Source organism: Anabas testudineus, chromosome 17, assembly GCF_900324465.2.
Source record: "Anabas testudineus chromosome 17, fAnaTes1.2, whole genome shotgun sequence".
Lineage (NCBI taxonomy): Eukaryota > Metazoa > Chordata > Actinopteri > Anabantiformes > Anabantidae > Anabas > Anabas testudineus.
In genome coordinates, this window is record NC_046626.1 from 9,917,151 (window position 1) to 9,935,368 (window position 18,218).

At 43.1% G+C, this 18,218-nt stretch overlaps 1 protein-coding gene across 7 annotated transcripts in view; it reads left to right on the forward strand.

Moving 5' to 3' along the window:
• LOC113171694 (myomegalin-like) overlaps positions 1 to 18,218 on the forward strand; it is a 38,948-nt gene that overhangs the window by 11,735 nt on the left and 8,995 nt on the right. For 4 of the 7 annotated variants that reach the window (XM_026374270.1, XM_026374274.1, XM_026374272.1 and 1 more), the window contains exons 1-25: positions 4,717 to 6,782; positions 8,199 to 8,336; positions 8,436 to 8,555; positions 8,663 to 8,764; positions 8,863 to 9,087; positions 9,168 to 9,326; positions 9,413 to 9,514; positions 10,106 to 10,243; positions 10,420 to 10,599; positions 10,826 to 11,020; positions 11,110 to 11,292; positions 11,372 to 11,488; positions 11,574 to 11,654; positions 11,773 to 11,879; positions 11,970 to 12,112; positions 14,742 to 14,863; positions 15,012 to 15,175; positions 15,263 to 15,548; positions 15,951 to 16,155; positions 16,281 to 16,397; positions 16,528 to 16,784; positions 16,883 to 17,097; positions 17,294 to 17,411; positions 17,520 to 17,637; positions 17,726 to 17,780. In XM_026374270.1, the coding sequence (XP_026230055.1) occupies positions 5,460 to 6,782; positions 8,199 to 8,336; positions 8,436 to 8,555; positions 8,663 to 8,764; positions 8,863 to 9,087; positions 9,168 to 9,326; positions 9,413 to 9,514; positions 10,106 to 10,243; positions 10,420 to 10,599; positions 10,826 to 11,020; positions 11,110 to 11,292; positions 11,372 to 11,488; positions 11,574 to 11,654; positions 11,773 to 11,879; positions 11,970 to 12,112; positions 14,742 to 14,863; positions 15,012 to 15,175; positions 15,263 to 15,548; positions 15,951 to 16,155; positions 16,281 to 16,397; positions 16,528 to 16,784; positions 16,883 to 17,097; positions 17,294 to 17,411; positions 17,520 to 17,637; positions 17,726 to 17,780 (4,970 nt within the window). In that variant the 5' untranslated portion in view covers positions 4,717 to 5,459. Of the gene's footprint in view, positions 1 to 57; positions 216 to 301; positions 459 to 1,002; positions 1,057 to 4,716; positions 6,783 to 8,198; positions 8,337 to 8,435; positions 8,556 to 8,662; positions 8,765 to 8,862; positions 9,088 to 9,167; positions 9,327 to 9,412; positions 9,515 to 10,105; positions 10,244 to 10,419; positions 10,600 to 10,825; positions 11,021 to 11,109; positions 11,293 to 11,371; positions 11,489 to 11,573; positions 11,655 to 11,772; positions 11,880 to 11,969; positions 12,113 to 14,741; positions 14,864 to 15,011; positions 15,176 to 15,262; positions 15,549 to 15,950; positions 16,156 to 16,280; positions 16,398 to 16,527; positions 16,785 to 16,882; positions 17,098 to 17,293; positions 17,412 to 17,519; positions 17,638 to 17,725; positions 17,781 to 18,218 lie in introns of those variants that run through there. The other 3 variants (XM_026374276.1, XM_026374271.1, XM_026374273.1) reach the window with 3 other exon arrangements.

Consider the following 18,218-nt stretch of genomic DNA (forward strand, 5'->3'; position numbering starts at 1 on the left):
ATGTAGGTGCCACAGATTTACCAACAATAACTGTTTCTCTCCTTGTGTGTCTCGCAGGAAGCCCGGCTAGCACGCAGTGAGGCTGAACGAATGGCCTCACTGGCTGGATCACACTCCCACGCCTCGCTTGTCTCCCTAGACACCCCTATGGAGGACATCCCAGAGGTTGAGAGACCCCCCAGCATCCTGTCCCCATCCAACACCAACAAAGACAGGTGCACAAAAACGTCTCCTTAGCCATCACCAACATCAAACAACCAAACCCAACTAGGAATCACCGACTGTGTCTGTCTGTGTTCAGGTTAATAGAGGAGCTGACTAAAGAGCTTCGCTGCAAGGAGGTCCTCATCACTGAGCTGACTGGAGAGAAGACAACGCTCACACTCAGGGTGGGAGAGCTGGAGGGACAAGTAAAAGAGCTGTCCTCATCTCTGCTGCAAAAAGACAAGGATGTTGAGGTACAAATGCCTTTTATTTCTGATTACAATGTTTAGTGACATGTAACATACTCTGTTTGGTGTCTCTGGAGCTGAGTTTTAGCAAAAAGCCACTTGTAGATTACTTTATCTAACCTGAGAGAAAGTGTTTGTTGTAGCTAGTTCTTCTCACTGCATGTGGAGATCAGACAGACTGTACAGTTTATATTAGTCTTCTAGTGTTACTTCATCACCCCCTAGACCACCATGCCTCTTGGTCAGAGTGGTCAGACATCTATTCTAGAAAGGTGCTCTTAAAGCAGCATAAGTAACATTCCTCTGCCTTATGTTAAGAGCTATATATGTCACAAAAGTCCCACTACTCATGTAGGTAGATGACTATGGATGCAAGTATTAGCATGAGAAGTCATCTGATGAAACCAACCACTTGACAGAGGTTTATTTATTCACTTTCATTTGATATGTGTGTATCCTCGTCCTCCAATGATGCTAAGATCAAGTATTCATTTTTATTTCCTATGTTAATGCCTATAGTAGGTTTAAAAATGTTTTCTCTGTCGTACAGTTCTATCAGGAGGAACTGGGTCAAGAGAGGCTGCGCATTGAACAGGAAATGCAGGTAGGTGGATTGCCATATTGCCTAGTATTTAACAACAACTAGTTTAACTGACCTTCACATGTTATTACAGGGTTCTCCACTAAGTGTCAGAACAGCTTCACATTTCTCATTGTTGAAGTTCACAGTACTTTGTTAGACAGACTCTGCCTCCCCATGGAGAAGTGACAAATAGCATTTTCACACAATTGCTAACAAACGCAGATAACAATTGGGCACACAAACTTACAATTTGATGAACTCAATCAGCTGTTAATAATGTCAAAAAGCACTGAGACACTGTTGGCTCTGTACAGTTGCACTCTGGATGTTTCAGGTGTCGTTGTGGCTCAGTGACTTATTCCAATCTTACAAATGGAAAAAAGATGCACGTCCATTATCTTATTATCTTAACTACTTTGACCTTTCAGAGATTATGATACAAGATATGTTTATGAATTAATACACACATCTAATGCTCACAAACAGAAAAAGGACATGAGGCAAAAGGAGCTCTGTGTTTATTAAATTTGCAAAAGATGGACGTGAGGCTTTCATTTAAAGGTCCTGTTCATCTTAGGGAGGGGTGATTTCATCACACAAAGTGACAAAATCTCATTACATTTACAGGCTTATGCTGCACTAACATCCCCAAGGACACATTTCTCCTCTGATACATAATGAAATTACAAAGGGACGTGGGCCATTACGTTGAGAGCTGCTCACTACCCCTCTGAATTAGGCCTTTCTAACTCTATAAATAATTAATCCTTAACATAATGTCTCTTCAACCACATTTATATTATTGGCCTGTGCTGATTCTTGGTATTTGTCAATAGGTAAATGTCTCAGTGTTTGTTTCAAACATATTTGTTGCTGGGTGAGTTCTAACAAGCAGTGTTTTGTTTTCAAGTTACCTCTGCAGGCATTTTAACTTGTAAATCAGTTTAGGATGAGGTATGCAAATGTATTTGCAACGCAGGCTCTCCGCTCAGATTTCAAACTGGCTGTTCGTGTGTGTAAAAGTGTGCATTTGTGACAGTGTGTCTCTGTTACAGTGCACTGACAATTCAAAGCTGAGTACTGTGTTCCATAACGGACAACTGCTGCATGCGCAAGGTATTCAGTCACTAAGGAAACAGGGTCTTAGAGTGAAGCAAGTTGAATTTACAACATTTTGTGAGTGAGTGCTTATTGTATATACATTCAAAATTATATAGTTTATATAATTAACAAGAGGCTGTGAGTCGAAATGCAGGTTTTTGGGTCAGTGCAGAGGATAGTTGACTTTGCAGATTTAGAGGAAAGGGACAATTGCTTCTTGGTTAAGTTGTCAGTGCATTCAAGCAAGGATGTGTGTGAAGTCACTGCAGAATTAAATGAATATATGTACACATGCTATTAGCTCTGTAATATGAATGAACAAATAAGGAAGCAGCATTACTGGCAAATTATGAACAAAAAATCATAAAGCCATATTTAACTTTAAATGATAAAAACCTTTATATTAAAACAGAACTATTCTAAAAGTGCCCGCTGCTAGATAGATAGAAACACAAATGGATTCTTCACAATGCTGCATTTGTATTTTCTCACAGTGATTAAAAGAGATCATGTGTTGATCAGTGTGTGTGTGTGTGTGTGTGTGTGTGTGTGTGTGTGTGTGTGTGTGTGTGTGTGTGTGTGTATGTGTGTGTGCATTCCCATGAGGTACTCTCTTTCATATGTGCATGTGTGCATGCAGGCATCTTGCTGGTTAGCAACTTAGCAGCTCTTGTTTCAGCCGGGTCGTCGATAAGTCAGGTTGACCTTTAAGTGCTCGGCAGCCCCAACACTGATATCAAGTTGTGTAGTTTCAGACAGACACACACCATGAAAGCTCTTAATTAGTTCCCTGGACACCACAGCCATTTAGATCTAATCTGTGTCTGGAGAGAGAGAGAGAGAAGGAGGGAAAGAAATATCATCTGAAACCTCTTAACACAAATACACAGGGATTCCTTTTGAACAATAATTTGCAGTGATTTTTACTATGTAAACAAGTAAACATGTCACTAAATATCTGCAGATGTAGATGAAGAAATTATCTACTGAATGTTCAGACTTACCACATGTGTATGACTTCCTGCAGTCTCCAAACTGATTTGGAGAAAATAACTCAGGTCCAGTAATTAACCTTCAAATACTCCACAATCGAAGACCTTGAAGCAGAAAAAGTGGCCCCCAGCTCTCACACACATATATGATGATACCCAGAATAAATCTCTTACATGAAGCGGCAGAATTTCTTTATAGATGAAACTATGTTGAGGCTCGATGAGGGTTTTAAACTGCATATCTAATTGGAAGTTACAGCGAGACCATCTGTTTGTGTGCCCTTAGTGAACCAAACATTTTGGTCACTGCAGAGACAAACTCACACAGTCAGATGCAGGAGAAAGGCCTAGTTGTCTGACCATCACAAATAAGTCATTGTTGAAAAATGCAATACAGCAACGGGGGAAAAAATAGTATATACAATCATGAGTTTTGACATGTAGTGAAGCTGCCCTATTAAGATCAATTAGATCTTATGTCTTAAATTGCTTAACTCCACTGTATTAATATAGAAAAGGCAGTAAGTTTAACAACGTAACACGTATGGAGGGATAATAACAACCATTTAAACTGACTTAGTGATTTATTGATGTCTGATCATTTGTAAAGCACAAATTCTGCAATACAGTACGACGATGACCTCTATTCAGATGTTATATCTATGTTTACCGTCTGTTGATTTTTATATCACCACACAGCAACAATCCTTAACTACAATACAGAAGTAAAAGTGTCACCTCAATAACTGGTTTTATTACTTATTGATCATGGTGTGTTGCAGACACGTCCTATTTACTCTGCAGAGCCCATTTGCCTGATGTAATATCAGGAAGGTGACTTTGGATAAATGAATGAGTAGAATAGAAAGTGAGAGTTATTCATGTTGTTAGTTGCTTCTGTAGTTGAGAACTACTGCACATACAGTGGGCTAATTAATGAAAGATATATATTATTCTATTCCCACTATAACGTTTTTAATCTAGTTGTGATTTGTACAACAAAGGTTGTGATAAAGCAACTAACAGTTAATGCAATTGTTGATTAATGTGTCACTCTGCTAAATCAGGATAGATTTAGCCCTAGTGTGCAATTGTAATATAATAATATAATTGAAATTATATTATTAATTTAATTTGTTCATGTTTCACTTTTTAACAGTGCAGCAGTATATAACCCTCATAATGTTAGGATAACTATTATACATGGATCTGACAGTAACGAGTCGTGGAGTGCCCTCAGCTCAGTCCACTATGTTACCGTGTTACTGAGCATTTCACCTGTTCAGTCAGGCGAACACAGATTACTAAACCGGACAAGGGGAAGTCACGGACTCCCAGAGGAACGACGCTCTGTCTCTCTCCTCATGAATCAAAAATAACCCTGACATCTGGTGAGTCGGTGTTAAATACCGTTTTCTAAATCCTAAAGTCTGTCGTAATGACAGTGAATCATCGTAAATATTAAACCGTGTGTATGCCTCTATGACTGCACCGAGCGCCTGCACCCCTCTTTTCCCTGAATGGTGCGCTCCGCCGCTGCAGGTCTGGCTCCGGCAGCCACTTCTCTATCTTCCCGGAGGATCTCACGGCGCACGGAGGGACTGACTCGTGAGTGCGTGTCGTCCTTCCTAGCTGCCGGTAACGGCCCTGTAATGAATGAATCGCCTCTTCTTCAGACACAGACACTGGCGGAAGACTGCGAGGGCTGTCCCAGGACTCCGGTTGCTGCTCCATATGTGCGCAGAGGGCAGCGGATGATTACCGATCCCCGGACGTGGGGAGCGTGTCGGCGCGCGGTGCGGCTCGTGTGTCGCTGTCGGGAAATGCGAAACAGCGGCTCGATGACAGCGAGAGGACATCATACTGATAAATACTGCATCTCAATAATGGCACATGATTCAGTGGGCGTTTGTGGGAGTGTGCGCCACATTCTCAGTGCACCTGCGCTCCCAGCTAATGAACGGTGATCCGGGACTGATGGAAGTCTTATAGAGACTGAATATCTATGAATCAGATTTTGTTCTACTGTCCTCTGTCCTGCCAAGAACCACATGTGCATCCATTCTCCACAAGCCTGGCAAATTGCTTCTTCTTCTTGTCTACCTCATCTCTTGAGGCCATTAAGGTTAATGCTACTGTATGAACTGGTGTCATTAAGAACTTTACACTATTTCTTTTATTGTGACCTAAAGGCATGTCCTTACTCATGTGTGTAGTATCTATATTATCCTCCTTAGTGTTTACATGGGATTAAATTTGACATAAGGATCCAGGAGTTCTCATGTTAGAATAAATAAGGTATTTAATTCTAGATAATAAGAAGCCTGTGGAATGCTTGATCTCAAAATGAAGGAAACGTGTCGCATCTGTGGACGGGAGCTCTGCGGTAACCAGAGGCGATGGATCTTCCACCCCACCGCCAAACTCAACCTGCAGGTGCTGCTGTCTCATGCTCTGGGGCAAGAGCTGTCCCGGGACGGCAGAGGAGAGTTTGCCTGTTCCAAGTGCACCTTCATGCTGGACCGCATGTACCGCTTTGACACAGTTATCGCCCGTGTGGAGGCCCTGTCCATCGAAAGGTTGCAGCGGCTCCTGCAGGAGAAACATCGGCTGAGGCAATGCATCAGTGGGCTCTATCGCAAAACAAATACAGGGGAAGATGAAGTAACAATCAGTGGAGGTAATGAAGTGTCAGGGGATGGCATGGTGGACATCTCAGGTCTCACTCATGCAAAGTACTGTGCCCTTCTTCAGGATGACCTGGTTTACTCTTTGTATGAGTCTTGGGCAGACGACAGCCTAGACTGCCATCATCACCACCACTCTCAGTGTCCTGCAGGTCCAGGGTCAGAGGTTACAGTGGCAGGCTCACAGCGCTGTGTGCCCAGTACACCCAGGAGGTGTCGAGGATGTTCATACTGGCGGGTGGCCGACTCCGACTATGAAGCAGTTTGTAAGGTGCCCAGGAAGTTGGCACGGAGTATTTCCTGTGGGCCTTCAACCAGATATTCAGCCAGCGTTGGAGGTAGTGTGATTGGAGGAACGGGTAGTGGAGAAGGAGACAGAAAACAAATTGAAGACTTAGAAGAACCCCCTTCCTCTCTAACTCTGGTCCCTGGTTCTCGGGACCCATCAAGGACATCAGACAGTGATCGCACTCTGGCTGGAAGAGCCAGCTCCAGCCCCTCTGTAGCATCCCTGGAGATAGTCGAAGAATACATTCAGCCTGGAGCCATAACAGATGGCCCGCCGTGCTCCCCTAGGGAACCAATAGATGACCAGATATCTGACTCCCTCTCTGAGGAGCACATGGGAGCCCCACATGGCCAGTCCTCACCTCGACCCAGCATGCCCCTGGCCCTCTGTTTACTGAAGAGCTACGCTGTCTACCGACCAGTCCAGGTCACCAAGGGGAGCAAGCTGCCAGTGCTGCACAGACAGAGGTCCAGTAATGGAGGCATGAGGCTGTGCTTCCCTGATCCTGTTCTGTATATAACTTCAGATGGAGAAAGAGACATCCACATGCCAATACCAGAGCTGGAGACCCCTGTGATCAGGCTGGATGTTCAGGGAGCTCAGGATCTGAACTTGGCTGATATGGATGATTTATTGGAAGATTTGTACAAAGAATATCCTCCCCCACCCCCCCACCAGGTATAAAACCTTGATGAGGAGGGTTATTGTGCTGAACTGACGTAGGCTATTTAATTTCTGTGGAAAATATGAATTTTCGCTGTGCACAGCAAACTCATCTTTGAGTGAACCAGCCCAACAGGCTTTGATGTTTGATATACAAACAGTGCAGCCTGCCCACAAAATGATATTCTTATTACTCTTTAGCTTACTTAGCCACATAATCCAGTTGTCAGTCACATAAATCCTGCTCACAGCCTTTCCTGCAACATTTTAGGTAAGAGGATGTAAGCTACAGTGTGCATGTTTTCAGATTGTCTATGTGTGGGAATACATTACAAGAGCTGTCAAGTGTGGGTACAACACGGCCTGATTTAGTGTATGTGCAGAGGTCAGCAATCACATCACTGTGGAAAGCACAGTATACAGCATGGTAAAAAAAAAAAACAGCATTTAACATGTAAATATATAATTCCCTTGCTTTAAATAAGACTTGAGGTGGCTGCGGACCCACAGTGACATCGGAAGCATGAATCAGCCAGCAGAGAGCTTAGGCTCTGAGTTTGTCCTGCTATAAAATACATTACAGCACAGGATTTTATGCTCCAGCATATGAAGACAAATGTGCATCAGTATTTGTGTGTATGGTATTAACAAGCCAGCGTTCTCAACTTAAAAATCCTTGTTGATTGTGGGGTGTCTGCATTTGTCTCACAATGAGATGTAAAGCTTTTAATAAGAGTATGGTCTTTGAGCAGGGGGCTGCTAACTGAAGTAGGTTAGATGTGGGGAGACATTAAGACAGAGTGGCTCCACTAGTGCCCTATTTTCGTTCAGAGCCCTTGAGGCAAAGTTATCCACACAATGTCGGCCCACCCTGTCATCTCAATGCTGGTTGGCTACTACGATATCATAATTAAAATGATTTGTTAACTCAGAAATTTCTATTGGGAAAATACAAATTACTGTAAAAATTAAAATGTAATTAAATAAATATCAGCTAAATTAACGGAACATATTGATTTTAGTAAAATAATGTCAATAGTTTGTATAGTGTAAACACATTTTCCCTTAGTTTGTCACAGTTGGAAGCATTTGTGTGCTGGTTATGTAAAAATAATAGAAGCGCAGAGCACTCTGGGCAGACTCACTGAAGCTAACTCATGCATACAGACACTCTCACACCAGAGGCTCTCTCCTTGTCATAGTGTTTTAGCTTTGGACACACATGAATGAACAGATTCTCTAGATGTTGTGCACAGATAGGATTACACAGTCCACACAGTGTGGAAGTTATATAGTCTTATGCCTGTGTATTTTTTATTAATGTGACAAAATATCTGTCTCACAAATCATTCAGATGCTGGAATTGGTCAGATTAGTAAATCAGTAAAAAATGTTCAACGCTCACTTTTTACCTGATTGTCATTATTGTAGAGTCTCGTCGAGGAGCAGCAGAGTCAACTCAACCAGTATGAGTGTGCGGCCGGCCAGTGTGTCAGTGAGCTGCAGAAGGCCCAGCTGCAGGTCCAGTCCCTCCAGGCCAAGATGCACGAGAGCGAGGCCAACAATATGGTACGCCACGTAAAAATGCCTAATTACAATTGAATGTTTTACTATAGTGCACCTCAGACTAGATGAGCATCTCACTGTCATCTCTTTCTGTGTCTGTAGAAGCTGCAGGAAAAGCTAAATGAGATGGAGTGTGAGCTGCGTTCACTCCGTCAGGCAGCCCAGAGCCAAGAAAGAACCATTCAGGGCCTGACTGAGTCCATCAGCACTAAAGACAGTGAGGTGTGTGTTTGGCTGCTTTGTAGTAAATAAACTAAAATCAACCAATTTGAATGATAGATTTCTTTCTTCAATTTTATTTCATGTCTATGATTCAATCTTCTAAAAAGGCCCAGGAGCTGTACCAGCTGATTGAAGGGCAAAACACCACCCTGTGTAAGCTTCGAGAAATGGCTCACCGCAACCAGCTCGCTCAAAGCAAGGTGACACCTGTAAATATCAAGTTATATAATTACTGATGTAATAAGACATCATGTCTTCTCTGATGATGTCTATCTCTCACCTGGGTATATGGTCATTCCTTCTCCAGGCTACAGAGGGGGTTAGTGAGCCCTTGACGCTTGCCCAGCTGCAAAGTGAGTTAGTTGGGGTACAGAGCTCTCTGTTCTCCCTTGGTCTGGAGCTAGAGGCTAGCCAGCGAAGTCTGAGACAGAGTCAGAGGCAAGGTGACGACCTGATGAGGTTCAAGGACAGACTCAACTCAGATCTACAGGAGGCATTGCAGCACAGGGAGGTCACCGAAAAACACAACCAGGTTAGTGTGAATGTGAGTAAACCAAACAATTAGAAGTATTAATAATGCAGCATGTTAAACCTTTTGTTTCTCTGCTGCAGGACCTGCAGTGTGCCCTTCAGAAAACTCGCTCTGAGCTTGAGGCTAAAGAATCAGCTCTGAAGGAGAGCGTTGCAGAGAAACACGCTCTTATGCAGGAAAATGACAGAAGCATTGCTCAGCTCAAACGCTGTCTGGAAGACAAGGAGCAACAGTTACAGGTAATGTGATACAGTTAATGCAACAAATACATACAGTCAATAGATTGATTAGATTGATTTCTGTCTAAACATCTTTACATTTTTAGGAGTACTCCGACATGTTGGAATCAGCAGGAAGCTCGAAACCAAGAGATGCACTGTTGGAGAAACTAAGGGAGCGCATTAAAGAAAGAGACAGAGCTCTGGAGGTAGAACTTAAACACACTTACACACACACACACATTCATATATAAATTCATAGCAGCTTGGTGGAAGAAGTGACTGGATACAGAATTGTTTTCTGATAGTGAAGACTACCATTCTCCGGGACTGCTTCATGTGGATCACTGTACCATATACTGTGTGGTTCATAAGACAGTTTCCAGAAGGAGACTGGGTCATCGCTAAACAGGCATCATGCAGTAGTCGAATGAGTCATCGATAGACAGTAAAGCATAAAACTGTAGGTCAGCATAAAGTTTCACCACAAGTATAGTAAAAAATCATAGGAGGAATTGTTTGTGATAGGAGGAAAACATCATTACAATCCTACTGTAAGCAAAAGAAAATATTTGTAGTAACATTTATAAGATTATAAGAAGATATTTTTTACCCTCATAGATTTGATTAAATATATTAAATATACAATATTTGGTTGGTAAGAAAAAAGAGCTTTGAATACTGCTCACAGTAAGGATCACACTGTAAGGAGTGTGGTGAATATCAATGTAAGGATCAATAGCACAGTTCACGGTGCCCAGAACAGGAGCACTGATTTTCTCCCCCTTCATTGTCTGCAGCGCTCCATCGATGACAAGTTCCACTGTCTGGAAGAGCGAGAGGCTCAGGTGAGGAGACTGCAGCTGGCCATCAGGGAAAAAGAGCGAGACCTGGAGAGACTCCGCTGCATCCTGTCCAACAATGAGGAGACCATCACGGTATGCTCAATAGACAAATTACAAACACACCAGACCTTCCCGTTTATACTTGTTGAGAATTATTTTACTCCAAGAATCTGGTCGAAGAGGCATCAGTGACTTCAAAAGCATGAATGCACATTTTACATGAGATTTAATTTTTTTTGTCTGTCTATATCTGTGTTTCTGACCGTCAGAGTCTGGATGCCTTAGTGCGAGGGAAAGAGTTAGAGCTGGAACAGGCAGCAGAGGCCTACAGGAACTTACAGTGGCTGAAGCAGCAGAGCGAGGAGAAGGAGAGGAATACTCTAAGAGAGAAAGACGCAATAATCAATCAGCTACAGGCAGCCCTGCAGAGCCGCAGTCAGGAGACACAGGTAACACAGAACACGCACACCTTCATTATCTTGGCTTGTAATTGCTTGTTAATTGTAAATGTCAAAGCTTGAAAACCGGCTCAGGTATAAAAACCTGTGTTACATGTTTTGATGATTACAACAAGTGCTGACACTGTCCTTTCTGTGTGTGTGTGTGTGTGTGTGTGTGTGTGTGTGTGTGTGTGTGTGTGTGTGTGTGTGTGTGTGTGTGTGTGTGTGTTTTCAGGATCTGACGGCCGCCCTTGTTGCCAGAGTCCATGCTGGCCCCATGGAGGTTGTGGAGGAGCTGAAGGCTCGGCTGGCATTGAAAGAGAAACTCTTCCAGGAGCTGCTGTCAGACCGCAGCCGTCAATCAAATGAACACCAAGCGCAGGTCCAGGACCTGCTCAACACTCTGAGCTCCAAGGACCAGTATCTGCAGGTATCTGTTGCTGGTATATGCACCTGATAGATTGAGCATGGCAAAAATATAATTAAAAGCCTTCAACTTTGTCACTCTTTCTCTCTCAGGACTACTCCTACAGGTTGTCCTTAGTAATTAGCGAGCGGACTGGCCAGCTGCAAGAGCTACACAGACAGCTCTCATCAAGAGAGCAAGAGCTGTGCAAACTGAAGTGGGACAAGGAGAGAGAGCTGGGAGGGGAGACAGAGCACCTGCAGAGCATGCTTAAAGAGAAAGAGGCTTTTATCAAGGTATCTGTTCATGCACTGGATTTTGTGCCTTGTTCTGTCCCCTGTACGCCTGATCCTTATAGTCCACATCATTCATTAGGAGCTGATGCAGGGCCAGGAAGAGGCAATGGAACCATCCTCTGCAGACAGTGAAGCAGATATGAAGGCTCTCAAAGAGGAGCTGCAGCTGGCACTTAGGAAGGAGAGGGAGGCTCAGGTATTTGTCAACCATGAGATGAATAAAAAGAAAAATCTGTTTTGCAGAGTTTCACATGTCATGTCTTTCTGTCCTCTCCCTGCAGAAGGAGCTGTCTGCACTGCGTCTGTCTTTGGTGGACCACCAGGTCGAAGGAGTTGCCACAAAAGACAGCACTGATCACCAAGTATGATTTGGCTTAATTCCCAGTCAAAAAGAAAATATTAGCAATATGTTCTGCTTAAGAATTATGCATTTAATGTGTGTCTCCTTCCATCTCAACCCCGCCTTGTGCTCTGATCTAGTGTGTGTTGGAGCAGCTTGTGTCTGAGTACAACAAGCTGAATGATGCCCTGAGGGCAGAGAAGAGATTATACCAAAATCTCACGCACATAAACACCAAGAGTGACAGGTGGGAAAGCTGCTCCCACGTCTAGTTTCCATTGACTGCAGTATGTTTCAATTTGCGATAAATACACTGTCTTTCTTCTCCATCTCATAGCAGCTCAGAGAAGATCCTGGCTCTCCATACTGAGCTCGATTCAGTTCAGGCACTCCGTGGACAGTTGGAAGAGGTCCTAGCCAGGACCCGTAGCATGGCCCTGGAACTGGAAAGGGCTGCTAAAAGGCAGCCAGACTTTGGAGGTGGGGATGGGCAGGGTCCAGCCTCCGGGGCTGCAGGGGTCACTGTTACTAATGTGCACTGATGTTCTGTCTGACCACATCACAGAGTGACACTAGCACTCTTTATGTGAGAGGAAGCTGTCTGTAGCCACTCATGGTCAGCTTTTTGAAAACAATTCTAAATAAATGAACATGATGAGGCACAGTCTCCCCAAATTACTAATCAAATCTAAAGCTAAGTCTGCAGGCAGCTTTGTCAAATAGCACAAATGCTTCTCACGGTAGCAGGATCCTTGTCTGATTAACCTTAATGGTGTGAAAGAGGCAACATGCAACAACTCACTCGTACTTATTAATATATTTTGTGTGAGTGCGAATATGTTTTTATCATTACTGAAAACTGCCTGTGTATTGCTTTGCAGTGCGACCGTTCTGTATTGCCATTTCTGTGTACTGTCTCTCACCAGTGTCACTTTTCCAGCCTTACTGTCACAGTGAAGTTACATCTTGTGGAGAAACTCAAGCTCATGCCTTAGAGTGAAACGTCTCACCATTCATCATTTGTTTTATATCATATGTTTGTGAACAGGAAGTAAACATTTAGCAAAGTTCAGGATACAAATCTAAAAAAGAAGTAGCTTCCCTCACTTCAGCTTAACCTATGATTGCTTTTAAACTCGGTTTTATAGCTACAGGAATGCATGAAACATAAGGTCTGCCACATTAGATATAAGGTGGTACTGTAGGCGATGCTTCTATTTAAAGTAACATGGTAAGTTAATATGATGTGTACTTAGTTTGTTTGTTGAACCTCAGTTCAGCTTTGTACCAAAAATGCAGGAAAATATAATATGGAGCTGTTGTATATAAATCATAAATATAGATATAAATCATGTGAAATGCGAATGCCAGAAATAGTGCTTGGTTATTAAAAATATATCATAGTTAGAATACATTTCCTTAGGATTTGTTCCCTCATCTCTCATCGAGCCTCAAAGGTGGAACCCTTGTCAATTTTGTTTTGTATTTTAAATGCAGCAAAAAATAAAGACGTGCTGGCTTTTTGTCAAAAGCACTTCTGTTATGAATTTCTCTTTATTGTGTTGAGATAGGAATTTATTTTAATAACATCCCAAACCTGGAATCCCCACTTGTTCCTTGAAACAACTCCCTACTTTCCCCACAGAGCAACTCCCAGTATGTTTATCTATATTTATGTCCCAATAAATCTCAGAACAGAAATAATAGTTATATGACATCCTCTGCCCCCTGCAACTATCCTATTCAGCATCTGTATAATCATCTGAATGTACACGAATGCACTGAAATACTGCCACACAATACATGGCAACATTATGAATTTTTGTCAGCTGATTACTGCAGATAATTCTGTCTACATCAAATTGAACGTATATTCTCAGACTTTTCCAGTCCAGATCAGTGTTTATGTTCATGTCCTTGCACCCTCATGCATGAGATCGTGGCATGTTTTTTATGTGTGCATGGCTCTTCTGCTGTGATGTCCGATTAGATGTTCATAGCACTAAAGCTGCACTGTGCAAAATTCACCAAATAAAGGAAGCTTATGCTTCAATAATTAAAAAACACAAACATCCATGTTATTTGAAGTGTAGCGGTGTGCTGTGGTGGTAAGACCGCCACCTTCCATGTGGGACACCTTACACTTACCTCCTTACCCTGCCATTGTCACCCTATACCCTGTGAGTCGCTTTAGATAAAAGCGTCTGCTAAAGGACTAAATGTAATGTAATGTAAATGACAGACACATTCAACAACATAGAGTACACAATTTCAAGCCTCTTGCTACATGTTCCCATTGTGAGAGTGGTGATAATAACATAGTGTCACAGTGTTTAAACAGGGCCCCACATTCAGTCAGTTCACCTTACAGAGCACATTGTTCAATCAATAGAAACCTGCCAGCACCATGAATATGCTCCTCTGTCACTGGCAGCACAAAGAGGTGTGAAATATATTATAACTGTCATCCTTGTTTGTAAATGGAGACATTTTAAGTTACTAAGTATCTGAGTAACTGATTGTAAAAAAAAAACCCCAACAATGCTCTGAGCAACGGTAGAGATACACACCCTCAACAGTATGTACAGGTCTGTTGTGTATCATTAGATCCTATTATGTAAAACTATTTTCCTTTGAAACTTCTACCAGTCTCTTTCCACTGAGCCAGTGCTTCCTGGCAGCAAACCAACATCCATTTATGTGTTCCTCACTCGCTCTTGAGCGTGTGTACAAATATGCACTTCTTTAATATTACAGGATAAGATTATATGCTGTAAACATATTTAATTTAGTCACAAAATGAATCCAGAAATCTATTAAGTTTGTCTTAGTCTGGTGAACACACACATACACGCACTGGGTTGCACCGCCTTGAGTGTGTTTTTGGCTGACTGGCAACGTATGACATAACATTTCCCTTTAGTCCCATGACTTCCAAAGTGGTGATTCAGTTTACAGACAGAGTTGTGGAAAGAATCTGATAGAGTGTTGACACTGGAGAAGGAGAGATATAGAACCGGAGGAACACGGAGAAAACCAAGTATTCAGATTTGTAGAAAGGAGCAAAAAGCAAGTGGATATTGTTCTTACATGGTTGTTGTGTCTCCAGAGCTCAGCACAGAGGAAGAGGAGGAAGAGGAGGAGGAGGAGGACGGCAGCAGTGACGAGTTCACAGACAGCATAGAGGATGATGACGAAAAAGTCCCAACCAGAAGTTTGGCCTCTCCTCAGGTAAGATACTTCTATTTACACTTCTCTGTTATTGAGGCTCTGTTTCTTGGAGATAATCTGTGATAATCTGTGTACATAATACTGTGAAGTAAATATATAATTCAATATTAAAACACGTTCCTTTTGTATTTCTTACACTTCTGTGAAGATTCATCGACCTGAGAATGTGACTGGAGGTTTAGTGAGGGGGGTGTTGTCCCAGAGAGCTGAAGTAAAACAGCTTGAGGAGGCAAAGAAGACACTTGAAGGCCAGCTTGAAGAAATAAAGTTACAACTGGAGAGGGATGAATACACCTCAGTGTCCCAGATGAGGTGCGTATTTTTCTCAGAGACCCTCTGGACTGTTGGATTGTCTTTACCTCTGCCTCTGACTTCTTCTTTCTGTCCGTCTTCCATTAGGAGTGCACTGCAGAGTCTGCTGCAGAAGAGCCAGGTTCTGAAAGACAGTCAGGGACAAGCTGTAGTCCTGGGACTGAGTACAGAGAAGACTCACAGGAGCCTGAACCAGGAAGAGATAGAAGAAGAGGAGGAGGACGAGGAAGAAGATGAAGAGGAGGAATCATCTCCAGTGCCGATTGGGAAGCGAGGTCCTCCTTGTGTTAGAAAAGAGGAGCAAGGAAAGAGGCACTGCACACGACCGTGCTCTCTGGACCTGGGCATGCTGACGTCCCATCAGGCTGAGACGGTAACACAGTCAACATTTAGATCATATGTATAAGTATAACAGGTTAAATTTAAACAGGATGGCTAGTGTTCACTTATTGAGGCACTGAAGTGTAAAGTAAGTGCTTTGTTATAGTCTACCTCTGAAAATGAAGCAGTGCCTACAAAGCAGGTTTGCTTCCAAGCCTCATTATCTCCCTGAACTCTTCGTCTACAGTCTCTGCGTACAGATGTTTTGTTCTTGGACTCCCATGGTTGTTATATTATAAATTATGGACCCCTCGGTGCTTTGCCCAGATATATGTAATGATAAGCCTGTCAGGTCAAACATTAGCTCCCAGATTTTACATGATGCAAATGGAAAACCTGTTATATCCTTCCTCTGTAGCCTACTACATGTTAGTGTTGCTTTAACACTGTGCAGGAGGTGTTTCCTGGTGGTAACAGCAGTGAGGTGAGGGGTCTCCGGCCTGATATAGAGGAGGGTCTCAGAGAACAGACGGCACGTCTACGCACTGATCTGGCTTTGAGCCACCAGGAGAACAGGGAGCTGCAGGAGAGGCTGATGGTGTCTGAGGCTACAGTCCACGCTCAGGCTGAACAACTCAAAGACTATAGAGATTTACTGAGTGAGTCTCCAGAGCATGTATGAAAAACAGCTGACATGTTATTAGATGCTTACTAAAACTAATTCCTTAATCAAATACCTATTAATATACAACATCTGAGTAATATCTTTCTCATGCCTCTGCAGCAGAGACATCAGTCCAGCAGGCCAGTAAACAGGTGCAGGTAGATCTCCAGGATCTGGGCTATGAGACCTGTGGTCGTAGTGAGAACGAAGCCGAGAGAGAAGACGCCAGCAGCCCAGGTGACACAGAGATGAAAACTCTTAAACCATAACGATCAATAAAAAAATTGTTCTCCTGGAAAATACACCCACTTAACACAAGTACTAATATGTGCCCTCTTCATCCTCCCTCCCCACCCCACACCCCCAGAGTTTGATGACCTGGAGATGTGCACTTCACTTTCCCATCAGCCGCCTTATGAGGGTGCAGGCAGCAGCTGGTACACTGGCAGCGACAGAGGTGCTTATGAAATGGAGGGTGAGTCAGTCTCTCTGGAGCACCTGGTCCAGGATCTCCGCTCACAGCTGACCCGCTGCCACAAGGTTATTCGCGGACTGCAGCTACGTGTGCGCTCCCTGTCAGCCACCAGCGACTACGCCTCCAGTCTGGAACGGACGCCTCGCAAGGTACAACAAACACCTGCTCCGTATCACTGACTGATTCTTCAGGTTTCCTTTATTTTAAAAAATGATGCCCGTTTTGCTACTTTGTTCTCACCTTGTAGGTAAACTGGGCATTTGAGAGATCACCTGCCCCCAGTGGTGTGGAAGAGGATGAGGGCTGGATGTCTGACACACAGGGGATTCGCTCAGGATCCAAAGCCAACAGGGAACTGCAAGAACTGATGGCACGAGTTGCCTCACTAGAGGCCCAACTGAAGAGTTCAAGACTGGAGGGAAAAGGCAAATCAGAAGAGGAGAAATGTGCCACATGGCCTAGGTGAGTTATGTAAGAGAGAAAGCAGAGGAGGCGTTACTAACCGATACCTCTACAGTCCCCTTATTTTATCTAGTATCAGTTAACACCTCCTCAAGGGTTTGGTTAGTCATTTGACTCAAAGCTTTTAGTGTTCTGAAAACACTTCTATTAATACTGAGGTTTCATGTGTCCTCCTGCTGTTTTCCACTGTTTACAGGAAATACAACTCTCTGATCCAGGCACAAGCTCGTGAGCTGTCCCACCTGAGGCAGAGGATGAGAGAGGGTCAAGGGGTCTGCCATATCCTCACCCAGCACCTGGGTGAAACCACCAAGGTGCTGCAAACCCTTCTGCACCAATACAGTTGTTCACTGATCAAATATCTACATATTAACAAAGAAGGATTGCCTTATGTTAAACTTGATGTATTTCTCAACTTTCAGGCCTTTGAAGAGCTGCTGCGAGCCAATGATATTGATTACTACATGGGCCAGAGCTTTAGAGAACAGTTGGCGCAGGGCACTGCCCTGGCACATAGAGTGGCTATGAAGATCAGTGGACGTAAGAAACCTTTTCTTTTCTCATCCAAGACATCAAAATACAGTTCACAGTGTCCTGTATTTCTCACTGCTTTGCTGTTTTGGTACAGGTGACCGTGCAGAGAGCCATGATGACAAAGTGGGTCATGAGTTGCTTGCTGTACGGTGAGTCAGCTTTAATATATCTACATATATATGGTGTGTGTGAAAAACAATATATGAAGTCTTAAGCAATCCAATCTGAAAGTTTATTATAATAGGCTAACATGCACCTTCAGTCTAAAATAGCTGCAGGAGATGTGCGTATAGTTTTATGGATGACGTTGATGTTGCGGTGCTCATGTCTACAATTGTAAAGATGAAAAATACGGTGGTATGTCACAGCTGAATGATAAATAACCCTATGATTGAGCTGCACATGATCCTCAGAGTATGTGTCCTGTGTGCACATGATGCACATATATGCAAGTGCATATATGTGGACAAACAGGTAACTATAAATATAAAAACAGATACAGACTGTCTCATGTGACAAACTGCAGCATGAAAGGAGATGTGAGGAGGAGACAGAAGGTTTCTGTTAATCCACAAACCACCATAACA